Source organism: Haliotis rubra, unplaced genomic scaffold, assembly GCF_003918875.1.
Source record: "Haliotis rubra isolate DU_JTF1 unplaced genomic scaffold, ASM391887v1 Scf69, whole genome shotgun sequence".
NCBI classification, from domain to species: Eukaryota; Metazoa; Mollusca; class Gastropoda; order Lepetellida; family Haliotidae; genus Haliotis; species Haliotis rubra.
Window position 1 is genome coordinate 761,143 of NW_025767401.1, and position 13,866 is coordinate 775,008.

The following is a 13,866-nucleotide window of genomic DNA, read 5'->3' on the forward strand; positions in this document are numbered from 1 at the left end:
GGACTTTCCTGGATAAAAACAAAATATAGCTCAATGAGAGCAAGGAAGCTGGTGAGAGTGTTCGGGTGTTGAGCAGACGACAGATTTCGATCCGCATAGACCCGTTTCAAAAGCTCCTGCAATGTACCCGGGTCGTCTGCGTACGATCACGTGATTAGGTAGCTGCAGACGACTTCTGACTCGGCAATATACGATTCAGATGAATTTATTCAGTTCTAAAAACCTAAAAGTCGAAAACAAATCTCGTCTCCATGAAGCATATCACTAACCCAGGTTTTTAATAATCCGAGCTAGTGGGCTGTAAGTGTTTACAACAAAGAACGCGTGTATACAGTGTTTGTACAGTGGTAAGCAAACAGCCTAACGCATCGAACACAAACAGCAGTTGCCTTGAAAACGGGAATGATAGATATGTATGTCTGGTCGCTATGATTACAATGCATGCTTCTATGGGGTGAATCGGTACGACTATTTCAAACTATTTCATCGGGCCCAGCGTTACATAGATAACAGTATACCCACAACAACGTTCTTGTTTACGCAGCAGCTTTAGTCTAATCAGTCAAGCGAGTCGTTATCCGTACAGATAATAAACAGGATTGTCAGACGTGATATACCACGACGCGATATTCTGTTTGGAAGTTCTACAACTTAAATTACACCCGTGAAACTGTAATCCGAATGATTGGTCTCCAAATACCTGTGTGTCAGGTTTCCGGATAGATGTCTGATTATTTGTAGAAATGTGAGAGTTTATCTTTACCTGTAATCAGCGTTACACGTGGAAACAATTGTATTACCTAGCTGCTTTGCCTCCAATCTAACAGCACTTGAAATTGTCGATATACGTTTCAAAGTGAAAGTCGAGAAGACTGGAATGGAACGGTCCACTAATTCAGCTAGGTAAAGACGAGTAACCATACGGTCTGAGCAGCAAAAAGCGTCTGCGTTTATATCAGTCTCTTGCACCGAGGGTAAATGTTTTGCTTTTACGCAAATATCGATCGATTACCGTCACTCTCCTAAATTTTTAATGCCGACGCTTACATGCTGTTGGCGATTCCAACCTCCCTCCCCTTTAGAAAATGTAGTCGTCTCGATCTTCGTCCCACATGGACTCGTGTCGCTGTTGGAAATGTTGAGTCGCAGGCCCGACGGCGGGAGATAAGGAGATGAGATCGGCAACACTCGCAGATAAACGGTTCACATTAGAGGAATGAGGCATGCGGATCCGACGATCTCCGGTACACATTCGTGTGTTGATATTTTCTGTAGGACTGGTTACTCTGACAGCATGGCGAATGTTTTGGCTGTCAGGTTCCCCCAAGCTCCCGGAGGAAGGCTTGGAGGGGGCCGAGGGGATTCCCCCGGACCCTGACAGCGTTTGGCAGACCCAAGGTAGGAACCAACAGTTTGTGGTATTGCAGGTTGCTGCGGAAGTTATTGATTGTCAAGATCCCATGGGAGTCTTACGTGGCACAGGAGCTGTACTGTTTATAGAGCTGCGGTGTTGCCCTCTTGCTGGCCTATTGTATAGTGATTGAAATCGCTCATGTGTATACTATTACAGGCCGAGAGGTAGGCCAGGTTGTGAATGACTCGACTTACCGTTTCCACATTTCAGTGTGAGAAACAGTACATTTACAGTTATACAATCAGTTGTCAGGTGTTTATTTAAGGAAATACGCACATACGTAGCTGTCAAGGGCTCTAAGGGATTACAATATCGATACAGAACGATCGAGGTATATATTTATAAGAAATCTATAAAAACCAACAGTGTTTCAGAATGGATTGTAATGTACAGTTTCCGGCCACCTTGTACTATACTTTGCAGATGGATTTTGTTTACTTCACCCCCATGGGGTTGGAGGGAGCTGTATTCCTCATTTTGTTTATTTGACCCTCATGGGGTTGGAGGGAGCTGTATTCCTTATTTTGTTTACTTGACCCCCTGGGGTTGGAGGGAGCTATATTCCTCATTTTGTTTACTTTACCCCCCATGGGGGTTAGAGGGAGCTATTGTCCTCATTTTGTTTATTTGACCCCCATGGGGTTGGAGGGAGCTGCATTCCTCTTTTTGTTTATTTGACCCTCATGGGGTTGGAGGGAGCTGTATTCCTCATTTTGTTTATTTGACCCTCATGGGGTTGGAGGGAGCTGTATTCCTTATTTTGTTTACTTGACCCCCATGGGGTTGGAGGGAGCTGCATTCCTCTTTTTGTTTATTTGACCCTCATGGGGTTGGAGGGAGCTGTATTCCTCATTTTGTTTATTTGACCCCCATGGGGTTGGAGGGAGCTACATTCCTCTCTTTGTTTATTTGACCTTCATGGGGTTGGTGGAGATGTATTCCTCGTTTTGTTTATTTGACCCTCATGGGGTTGGAGGGAGCTGTATTCCTCATTTTGTTTGTTGAGCCGCTGGGGTTGGAGGGAGCTATATTCCTCATTTTGTTTACTTTACCCCCATTGGGTTAGAGGGAGCTATATTCCTCATTCTGTTTACTTGACCCCATGGGGTTGGAGGGAGCTGCATTCCTCATTTTGTTTACTTGACCCTCATGGGGTTGGAGGGAGCTGTATTCCTCTTTTTGTTTATTTGACCCCTCATGGGGTTGGAGGGAGCTGTATTCCTCATTTTGTTTATTTGACCCCCATGGGGTTGGAGGGAGCTGCATTCCTCATTTTGTTTACTTGAGCCCCATGGGGTTGGAGGGAGCTATATTCCTCATTTTGTTTACTTTACCCCCATTGGGTTTGAGGGAGCTGTATTCCTCATTCTGTTTACTTGACCCCCATGGGGTTGGAGGGAGCTGCATTCCTCATTTTGTTTACTTGACCCCATGGGGTTGGAGGGAGCTGTATTCCTCATTTTGTTTACTTGACCCCATGGGGTTGGAGGGAGCTGTATTCCTCATTTTGTTTATTTGACCCTCATGGGGTTGGAGGGAGCTGTATTCCTCATTTTGTTTATTTGACCCTCATGGGGTTGGAGGGAGCTGTATTCCTCATTTTGTTTACTTGACCCTGGGGTTGGGGCTTTCCTCAGGGAGCTGATATTCCTCATTTTGTTTACTTGACCCCATGGGGTTGGAGGAGCTATTGTCCTCATTCTGTTTATTCCCTCATGGGGTTGGAGGAGCTGCATTTCATTTTGTTTACTTCACCCTATGGGGTTGGAGGGAGCTGTATTCCTCATTTTGTTTACTTGACCCCCATGGGGTTGGAGGGAGCTGTATTCCTCATTTTGTTTACTTGACCTTCATGGGGTTGGAGGGAGCTGTATTCCACATTTTGTTTACTTGACCCCCATGGGGTTGGAGGGAGCTATATTCCTCATTTTGTTTACTTGACCCTCCATGGGGTTGGAGGCAGCTGTATTCCTCATTTTGTTTACTTGACCCCCTCATGGGGTTGGAGGGAGCTGTATTCCTCATTTTGTTTTACTTGACCCTCATGGGGTTGGAGGGAGCTGTATTCCTCATTTTGTTTACTTGACCCTCATGGGGTTGGAGGGAGATGCATTCCTCATTTTGTTTACTTGACCCTCATGGGGGTTGGAGGGAGATGCATTCCTCATTTTGTTTACTTGACCCTCATGGGGTTGGAGGGAGCTGTATTCCTCATTTTGTTTACTTGACCCTCATGGGGTTGGAGGGAGCTGTATTCCTCATTTTGTTTACTTGACCCTCATGGGGTTGGAGGGAGATGCATTCCTCATTTTGTTTACTTGACCCTCATGGGGTTGGAGGGAGATGCATTCCTCATTTTGTTTACTTGACCCTCATGGGGTTGGAGGGAGATGCATTCCTCATTTTGTTTACTTGACCCTCATTTTGTTTACTTGACCCCATGGGGTTGGAGGGAGATGCATTCCTCATTTTGTTTACTTGACCCCATGGCGGGTTGGAGGGAGCTGTATTCCTCATTTTGTTTACTTGACCCTGGCGGGGTTGGAGGGAGCTGTATTCCTCATTTTGTTTACTTGACCCTCATGGGAGGGATTCCCCATTTTGTTTACTGTATTCCTCATTTTGTTTACTTGACCCTCATGGGGTTGGAGGGAGCTGTATTCCTCATTTTGTTTACTTGACCCTGGCGGGGGTTGGATGGAGCTGTATTCCTCATTTTGTTTACTTGACCCTGGCGGGGTTGGAGGGAGCTGTATTCCTCATTTTGTTTACTTGACCCTCGCGGGGTTGGAGGGAGCTGTTATTAGTGTTAATTTGTGACAGCAGGAGGCCTACTGCTTACGCCGCATGCCCAGTGTCACCCTCCAGACAGATGTCCCCATCATACGATACCTATGGCTTGCCCTGTTGATAATGAAAACTGGATAAGACATAAGAACATTTGTTTATACTCTAAAACCATCATGTTTTGACAGAAATTTGAGTGTGGTTCAATACCCTGTCATCCGATTTGGTATGGTACCCTGTCATCCGGGTGTGGTACTGTACCCTGGTCATCTGGTGTGGTTCGGTACGATGGTCATACGGTGTGGTACGGTACCGTGGTCATCCGGTGTGGTATGGTGCGATGGTCATCTGGTGTGGTACGGTAACGTGGTCATCCGGTGTGGTATGGTACTGTGGTCATCCTGTGTGGTACGGTACCCTGTCAACCGGGTGTGGTACGGTACCCAGGTCATCCTGTGTGGAGCAGTTCCTGGTCCTGGTACTATACCCTGGTCATCCGGTGTGGTACGGTACAATGGTCATCCGGTGTGGTACGATACCCTGGTCATCCGGTGTGGTACGGTTCCCTGTCATCCGCGTGTGGTATGGTACCCTGTCATCCGGGCGTGGTACGGTACCCTGGTCATGGTACTATATCCTGGTCATCCAGTGTGGTTTGGTACCCTGTCATCCGGTGTGGTACGGTACCCTGTCATCCAGTGTGGTATGCTACCCTGGTCATCCGCTGTGGTTCGGTACCTTGTCATCCGGTGTGGTACGGTACCCTGTCATCCAGTGTGGTACGGTACCCTGTCATCCAGTGTGGTATGCTACCCTGGTCATCCGCTGTGGTTCGGTACCCTGTCATCCGGTGTGGTACGGTACCCTGTCATCCAGTGTGGTGCGGTACCCTGTCATCCAGTGTGGTACGGTACCCTGTCATCCAGTGTGGTACGGTACCCTGTCATCCAGTGTGGTATGCTACCCTGGTCATCCGCTGTGGTTCGGTACCCTGTCATCCGGTGTGGTTACGGTACCCTGTCATCCGGTGTGGTTCGGTACCCTGTCATCCAGTGTGTGGTACGCGGTACCCTGTCATCCGGTGTGTCATGTGTGGTACCCTGTCATCCGGTGTGGTTCGGTACCCTGTCATCCGGTGTGGTACGGTACCCTGTCATCCAGTGTGGTACGGTACCCTGTCATCCAGTGTGGTACGGTACCCTGTCATCCGGTGTGGTACGGTACCCTGTCATCCAGTGTGGTTCGGTACCCTGTCATCCGGTGTCATCCAGTGTGGTATGCTACCCTGGACATCCGGTGTGGTATGGTACCCTGGCGGTACCCTGGTGATCCAGTGTGGTACGGTACCCTGGTCATCTGGAGTGGTTTGGTACCCTGTCATCCAGTGTGGTAAGGTACCCTGTCATCCGGGTGTGGTACGGTACCCTGGTCATCCGGGTGTGGTACGGTACCCTGGTCGTCCAGTGTGGTACCTGTCATATCTGGTCTCACTCACTCACTCACTCACTCAATCATATTATGTTTCTTTTGTTGTTTAACGCTGCACTCAGCAATATTCCAGCTATACAGCGGCGGTCTGTAAATAATCGAGTCTGGACCAGACAATCCAGTGATCAACAACATCAGCACCAATCAACGCAATTGGGATATGATGACATATATGTCGACCAAGTGAGCGAGCCTGACCACACGATCCCATTAGTCGCCTATTACGACAAGCATGGGTTACTGAAGACCAATTCTTACCCTGATCTTCACAGGTCACAGAGACAACAAACAAGACGTGATGCCCATAATGTTTTTGTCATGTTGATAAGTATTCGGCTTATTTTTGGTTGCTCTTGTAAACTACACAGCCTGCAGCCGACCTTGTGCCCACACTCTCAGTTTGTCTATAATAGTGTAGAAAAAGGTGCATTTTACATGGATGCACATACATGCTTACCAAAGCAAGCCAGCAGAGAGAAACCAAACTACAGAGTATGTTCTCACTTTTAATAGAAATAGCCGATCAAATTACAAACAAAATACAGTCGCAATCAGTGTCTTATCTGTTTAGTAGTAATTGAAATTATTATTTCTACATATCCAGTTACAGGAGAAAGACTTCAGCCAGGGTACCACAGTCTGGAACTGAGCATTTATACTGAACTCTTCAGATTATAGATACAATATAAGTTGAAACAAAAGATCAAGCTGCAAAGAGTTACCTCTGTTTTTAAGTTGTTTTCTTAACAGGAAGTACAGGTTTTTATGCCATTAAATGAAACATACACATTCACACAAGTTTTTGACTTGACATATAAAGCACTGAACATGAAGTAGAAATGGGTAAACTGAAATAGGTACCCATGAATTGTTACATTTTTAAACAATGTGGTGTCTCAACCTGTGGCTTTGGAAATCAACACTGTTAAAAATGCTGCTGGTGTATAAATGTTTATATACTATCTTCTTTAAAACAATGTTTTATCAACCACTTGAAAATCCTAACATTCACATTAAATGAAGTTTATACTATGACAGTGATCAAATTGTTGAAGAATGTGTATATGTATCTTGCATTATATAAATGTTTGTCCAACTTTCTATCCTGTCTGTAGGGAAGTAAGTGTTGAGAATGACCAACTGCGTGTATATATTCAATGATATTTTAATGTTTATGCCATAAATATTCTTGTAATAAGAACACGAAACATTAACATGGACAAAGGGTAGAAATCATAAGCAATACATCATCCAATTTATAGAACAGGCTTATTTTCATCCTGTAAACTAGATATAGTACAACAACCCAGCCATCAATATGTTGGTTGGTTGGTTGGTTGGTTTGTTGTTTAATGCCACACTCAGTAATATACCAGCTATATAGGGTGGTCTGTAAATAATCGAGTCTGGACCAGACAATCCAGTGATCCCATCAATATAAGAACCAGTGCCCCACTCTTCGTATGTAACATGTTTTCTGTGTGATAAGCATCTGTCTCTTGCCTGTGTTTGTTGTTTAATGCCCCACTCAGCAGTAGTCAATGAAGGCGATCTGTAAATAATTGAGTCTGGACCAGACAGTCCAGTGATTGACGACATGAGCATAGATCTATGCAGTGGGATATGATGACATGCGTGAACCAAGTCAGCAAGCCTGACCATCCGATCCCGTTAGTCGCCTTTTAAGACAAGCATGGGTAAAAAGACCAATTCTAGCCCGGATTTTCCTGGGTGGAAGAGAGTACTGAATATTGATCTGAATGATACACACAACCATCTGATGATACTGCATCTTGTGATTAAATGAAGTCTTGGTCTGTCTGGTTGCAACACGTTCCAGGCTTCATGTGTATGCACTTCATCTAGGGTTTGAATTACTGAGGATGCTTCCAGTTATTGATTCAGTTCCACTGAAATTCCTAATATGTAGAGAAAATATTCAAGATGTCCAAAATAATTGATGATTTTGCACCTAACAACCAGAAAATGCATCTGTCTTTTCATTTTACTTCACTTTTATTACCTGCAATTAATCTTGCATGTAATTGAGGAATGATAAAGGATATGTATGGAACATCTATGAATGAGATATTGCTAATAAGGACCAAAGTTAACTTGAAACTTATTATTAAAGAATGTGAATTTCAATGAGAATCAGCATCAGATTCATGCACTTTAATCCTTTGCTTTAAATCTGTTCAATATTTCTTCATTGGAGAAGTAGCATAATGGATTATGGCTAAAATTGTGTCTTGCTGTAGAATTATGGCTAAATGGTGTCTTTCTGTAGGATTATTGGTAAATGGTGTCTTGCTGTAGGATTATGGCTAAATGGTGTCTTGCTGTAGGATTATGTCTAAATGGTGTCTTGCTGTAGGATTATGTCTAAATGGTGTCTTGCTGTAGGATTATGTCTAAATGGTGTCTTGCTGTAGGATTATGTCTAAATGGTGTCTTGCTGTAGGATTATGTCTAAATGGTGTCTTGCTGTAGGATTATGTCTAAATGGTGTCTTGCTGTAGGATTATGTCTAAATGGTGTCTTGCTGTAGGATTATGTCTAAATGGTGTCTTGCTGTAGGATTATGTCTAAATGGTGTCTTGCTGTAGGATTATGTCTAAATGGTGTCTTGCTGTAGGATTATGTCTAAATGGTGTCTTGCTGTAGGATTATGTCTAAATGGTGTCTTGCTGTAGGATTATTGGTAAATGGTGACATTTTACCCTTGCTGTAGGAAAAATGGTGTCTTGCTGTAGGATTATGTTGATTACTGATATACATCTGATTATTCATAATTGTGATCAACAAGGGTCAGACCACTTATGAAATGGTGTTTTGCTGTAGGATTATTCACTGATTTAATTTCTACTGTGATTACTGATATACATTAAAGTGTTTGTTTAATTTCACACTTTTGACCATTCCATTGTCTGTCCTTTTGGTTGACTTGATGACCTTACCTGGACGTATCTACATTTGTCATGGCTTCTAGTGCCCACTAAACTTTTCACAGAGATAACAAAGTAATTGGTCTAGACTACCAGTTGTCAGACTTCCATCTTGGTAAAACTTGGTGGATAAGTAGGTTAGATCACTGGCTTTGTGTGCTGGCGATTTAGTGTCTCACTCTGTGAGAGTGGGTTGAAAACTTGGATGTGACTCAACCCAAATATGTACCGGATGGGTAACAGTAATTACAAATGTAACATTTGTTACATTTTACCACTTTCTAAATGACCGTATCGTCGTATGTACGGATAAAAAATATGCATGATACGGTAGGAAATAATTTAGAAAACGTAGCAGATACGCACCACAGCAATGGTGTACGGTCTTAGAATCATTTGCAGATGTTTTTATTAGGGATGCCACGATACGGATGCCACTAAATTTACGCAATAATGCTGCGAAAATTGGTATCGTGATACGTATTGAATTGTGACATGGGTATCGTGATACGTATTGGTTCATGAAACTTATGTATCATGACATCCGTAGTATTTATCTGAAAAAGTATTGTTTTATTGTTTGTTTTAGCTGTTTACACAAGAGTAGCAATGTTGTGGTGCATATATGAAACGAAACACAAGATTACTGATACGCCATTAAATTTCATTCAGTACTCTAAATGTACTCTTAAGTTTTTTGGAGTACATACTCTTGATGTTGAAAAATTATCTGGAGCCCTGGTCATCGTATCCCAGTTGCTTAGATCGATGCTCATGCAGTTGATCACTGGATTGTCTGGTCCAGACTCGATTATTTACAGACAGCTGCCATATAACTGGGATATTGCTGAGTGCGGCGTAAATCTAAACTCACCCACTTATTGCATGGCAGGACAAAATGACCATTTCTTCTTAGTTTCTCACCTGAAACATCGGTGCTCAGACCCTATTGTTATTTACAGGCTGTTGGGGTCCAGGTGTAATACTGCTGATTGCTAGACAAAGTTAACTTGACAAACATTGATATTAAATCAGGTCACTTTTCAAAACCTGCAACAATTATTTCTTAATGATTTATGTAGCAATGTTCATTTCATCATTCCTCCATAAATCGGGTATATATATTTTCTTGTTTGTTCCAGTGTTGTCACGGCACCTGTTGACGACCCTGCCCAACTGCACACCACGAGCAGTGGAACAGTTTCCCAAGGGATTCTTCACACAGCAACAGCGCCAACAAGGAGCCATAGCTGTCCATATCCTCATATGTGTATACATGTTCCTGGCCCTGGCCATTGTGTGTGATTACTATTTTGTGCCTTCCTTGGAAATTCTCTGTGATCGTAAGTATTCATGTCTGCTGGTGCCAGGTGTGTAGAGCACAAACGTGTCTGTTTACTTGTGGGAGTAGCCTAGACAGAAACATGATGATTTACGTTATATGAGACAAACAACGCAGATGTTCAGTAATATTTCCAAGTCAGCTTTTCAACCTTAGATATTCAGTATTCAAAATATTGACATGTTCATGTTTTTTCATGAGATATTTGAAACATCTGTTTCGTATAATCATTACATCTAGGTAAGACACTGCAACATGAACAGTGCACCTGCAAATACTCTCACAATCACCAATTGCTATAAAGAATTAAATTAATTATGTCAAAATACATTAAAGGAGCTTATGGACATTATTTTGCAAGGGACAGATATGTCATTAATCTTGTTAATTGTGAGAAGGTTATTCTGCATGTCAGTAACATCCTGAGTAGGGCTCCTTAATTAATCTTGTTAATTGCTTTCACGTTTACATCAGTCGCTCAATGTTTGCCTGAAACTTTATGAATCTTTGACCCCTTGACCTAAAGCAAGACTTTGGAAGTAAGGTGATGGGCACAGTGGAAGAGAAAAAACGCCTGTCCTCCTAATTCCATTGTTAGCCACATATTACCGTTAGCTGTGTCACAGAGTGCTTGTTGAGAACATTACAGTGGCAGACTGACCAACAGTCTGGAGAACATGGCTGTCTCCCCACGGGCTGGCGGCTCTCTTGTAACTAGATTTCTGAAAATGGCTGACCTTTCGATTTTAGGCATGCCTTCAGCTTCATTCTCCATTATTACCTTGTTGACAATGGTGTCTGTTCTTGGTGTTATTCTGTGTTCACCCTGTAAGAATCCTGTATTAATCCCATATGTACCCTCTATTAGTCCTCAGTTAGACAGGTATGAATCATGTATGAACCATGTATATGCCCTGCATAAATCCTGTATGAGCCATCTATATGTCCTGCATTAATAGTATATGAATCACTTATATGCCCTGCAATAACCCTATATGAATCGCATATGTACCCTGCATTAATCCTGTAAGAATCTTGTATGTGCTCTGCATTAATATTTTGTTAGTCCTCTTTCATCCCTGTATAAATCCTGTTTATACCCTTCATTAATCCTGTATAAATCCTGTATACACCCTACATTAATTCTGTGTCAGTCCTGCACTGGTCTGTGTTAATTCTGCATTATTTCTGTGTTAATCCTGTATTTGTTCCGTGTGAGTTCTGCATTAATTCTTAGTTCCGTGTTAATTCTGCAATAGTTCTGTGTTAATCTTGTATTAGTTCCATGTCAGTGGTGTATTAGTTCCGTGTCAGTACTGTAGTAGTTCTGTGTTTGTTCTGCACTGGTCCATGTTAATTCTGCATTAGTTCTGTGTTAATCCTGTATTAGTTCCAATAATTGTCAGTGGTGTATTAGTTCTGTGTCAGTGGTGTATTGGTTCTGTGTCAGTGCTGTATTGGTTCTGTGTCAGTGCTGTATTAGTTCTGTGTCAGTGCTGTATTAGTTCTGTGTTAGTTCTGCACTGGTCTGTGTTAATTCTGCATTAGTTCTGTGTTAACCCTGTATTAGTTCTGTGTTAATCCTGTATTAGTTCCATGTCAATAGTGTATGGGTTCTGTGTCAGTGCTGTATTAGTTCTGTGTTAGTTTTGCGCTGGTCCGTGTTAATTCTGCATTAGTTCTGTGTTAATTCTGCCAAAGTTCCATGTCAGTCCTGCATTAGTTGTATCTTAGTCTGGTATTCAGTCCATTGGTGCTTTTTCTTGTTGAAGAATGGAAATAAAAAAATAATCTATAATTCTGTTTCACCAGATAATCTGAGTTTTAGGGCAATCATCTCTAAACTAACTATTATTTTTCTGCTTGAACAACTAACGTTTCAGATTCTTCACAAGGAGACAGATTGATTGTTTGTATAAGAATAGATCACGGGGGTTGATTTTTTTTTTTCAAAACTCCATTGGACACAGGTCCAGTAAACTTTCAAAATCCACTTGACCAAATATTAATTTCACTTGACCACAATTAACAAATTGGTTTCTTCTGCAAATAATCTTTATCATTTATAAACAACAGACAATTGCATTTTTATTTCCTCATCAAAATACATACATTTCAGTAGTCTGGCACTACTGTAGCACGGTAAAGTTTAATGTGGATATTTACTTGACTGACGAGAGAATTCCATTTGACCAGGGCGTCAGGCAATGGTATATTTTTTAACCCCAGGATCAATGAACCATCTTGTATATTTAAATCCAAGACTAGCACTGACATCATGCTGATCAATCATATGATGTATTATATACTTCTAAATGCCGTTCAAAGACTATTATATCCTTGACAGTGGAACAATTTGGTAAAGTAAATACATTGTATCTGTTGAGCCAATTGTTTTCTTGTATGGTGTCATTATTGTATGGTGTCTTTAGTGATGCCTTGCCATGCTCCCGGTGGTGACGTCTCCACACATTGTGGGTGTTGCTTCTTGGAGCAGGAAGTTATTTCGGGAGATGTAGAGACAGCATAAATGGAAAATAGTGTTTCCCCAACCTTACTGTACAGTTCTCGCCGGGCGATGGGATTTTTGAACCCCTGTGTTGAGATGATTGTAGTGTAGAAAGTCCACATTCAAGAGTTTCACACACATCACATACTTGAAGGTTAATATTACACTGTGATTCCCATGGTTCCAATTGGCAGTTTGTGAATACTCTCCAGGGAGTTGAAAATGCAATTATGGATTACAATTATTTTCTTGATTGAGGTTATCATGGCAGGATCTTGGTGTATATGCCCCTTCATGTTGGAGAGTTGTCAGTATGTCAAATGTCTATCCCACTCAAAGCTTGTGAGTAGCAATATATGAGCTAAATGTCCAAACATCCTTAGGATCTGTTTCCCTTCTCATAACTAAAAAATTCTTAGGAAGGACACTTGGTGACTTTAAGTTGCAAGATATTTGTCAAGTAAACTACCTTGCTGCACTTTTGTAATGCAGGCCTTCGGTTTGGTTTGTTGTATAACGTTGCTCTCAGCAAGATTCCAGCTATATGGCGTCAATCTGTCAATAATCGAGTCTGGACCAGACAATCCAGTGATCAACAGCATGAGCATCAATCTACACAATTGGGATACGATGACATGTGTCAATCAAGTCGGTGAGTCTGACCACTGATCCTGTTAGTAGCCTCTTACGACAAGCATGGGTTGCTGAAGACACATTCATACTCAGATCTTAACGGGTCAATGCAGACCTTTAAGGAATGTACTGTGTTAGACTGTAACATGCGCTATTGAAATGAAACAAGTGTGATTCTTCCAACATTTATGATGGCATGTGACACTGGTGTCAATGTGTTTTTGTATCTTTAACTCACATGGATTTTAAAGGTGAAAGTGGGTTTATTATGTAATGCATTATCTGTAGTTGGACTGTTAATGTTTGACCAGCTACATGAATAATCCTGAAACTTTGAGGGTATGAAGACCCATGGCGGGACACAGATTTCTTATTGCATTAAAATACAAATGTATGTGGGGATGCATTTTCTTAAAAGCGAAAAAAATGTGTAGTGGGTTAGCCGAATCTCAGCAGAAGAAGGTGGGAGTAGCGGTGGGCTCAGAGCGGTGGGTAGCGGCGTCCGTTTGCTCAGAAGGGGCGGGGGGGTAGCCTAATGGTTAAAGCATTCACTCATAATGCCGAAGACCCAGGTTCCATGCTCAACATGATTGCAATGAGTGAATCCCATTTTTGGTGCCCCTTTGTTGATATTTCTGGAATATTGCTAAAACCAGCTTTACATCATACTGACTGATTAAAAGTGAAAAAGATTTAAAGAATAATACAATGACAGTATACAATCCTCAGAAATGTAACCAACAAC

The 13,866-nt window shown here is 42.1% G+C and overlaps 1 protein-coding gene across 2 annotated transcripts in view; it reads left to right on the forward strand.

The window, feature by feature from the left end:
• The first annotated feature begins 1,075 nt into the window (after positions 1-1,075).
• Positions 1,076-13,866, forward strand: part of LOC124258322 (probable sodium/potassium/calcium exchanger CG1090) — a 66,289-nt gene continuing 53,498 nt past the window's right edge. Inside the window, exons 1-2 of one of the 2 annotated variants that reach the window (XM_046692408.1) lie at positions 1,076-1,398; positions 9,780-9,980. In XM_046692408.1, coding sequence (XP_046548364.1) covers positions 1,224-1,398; positions 9,780-9,980 — 376 coding nt within the window. In that variant the 5' untranslated portion in view covers positions 1,076-1,223. The remainder of the gene's footprint in view (positions 1,399-9,779; positions 9,981-13,866) is intronic. The other variant, XM_046692407.1, reaches the window with a different exon arrangement.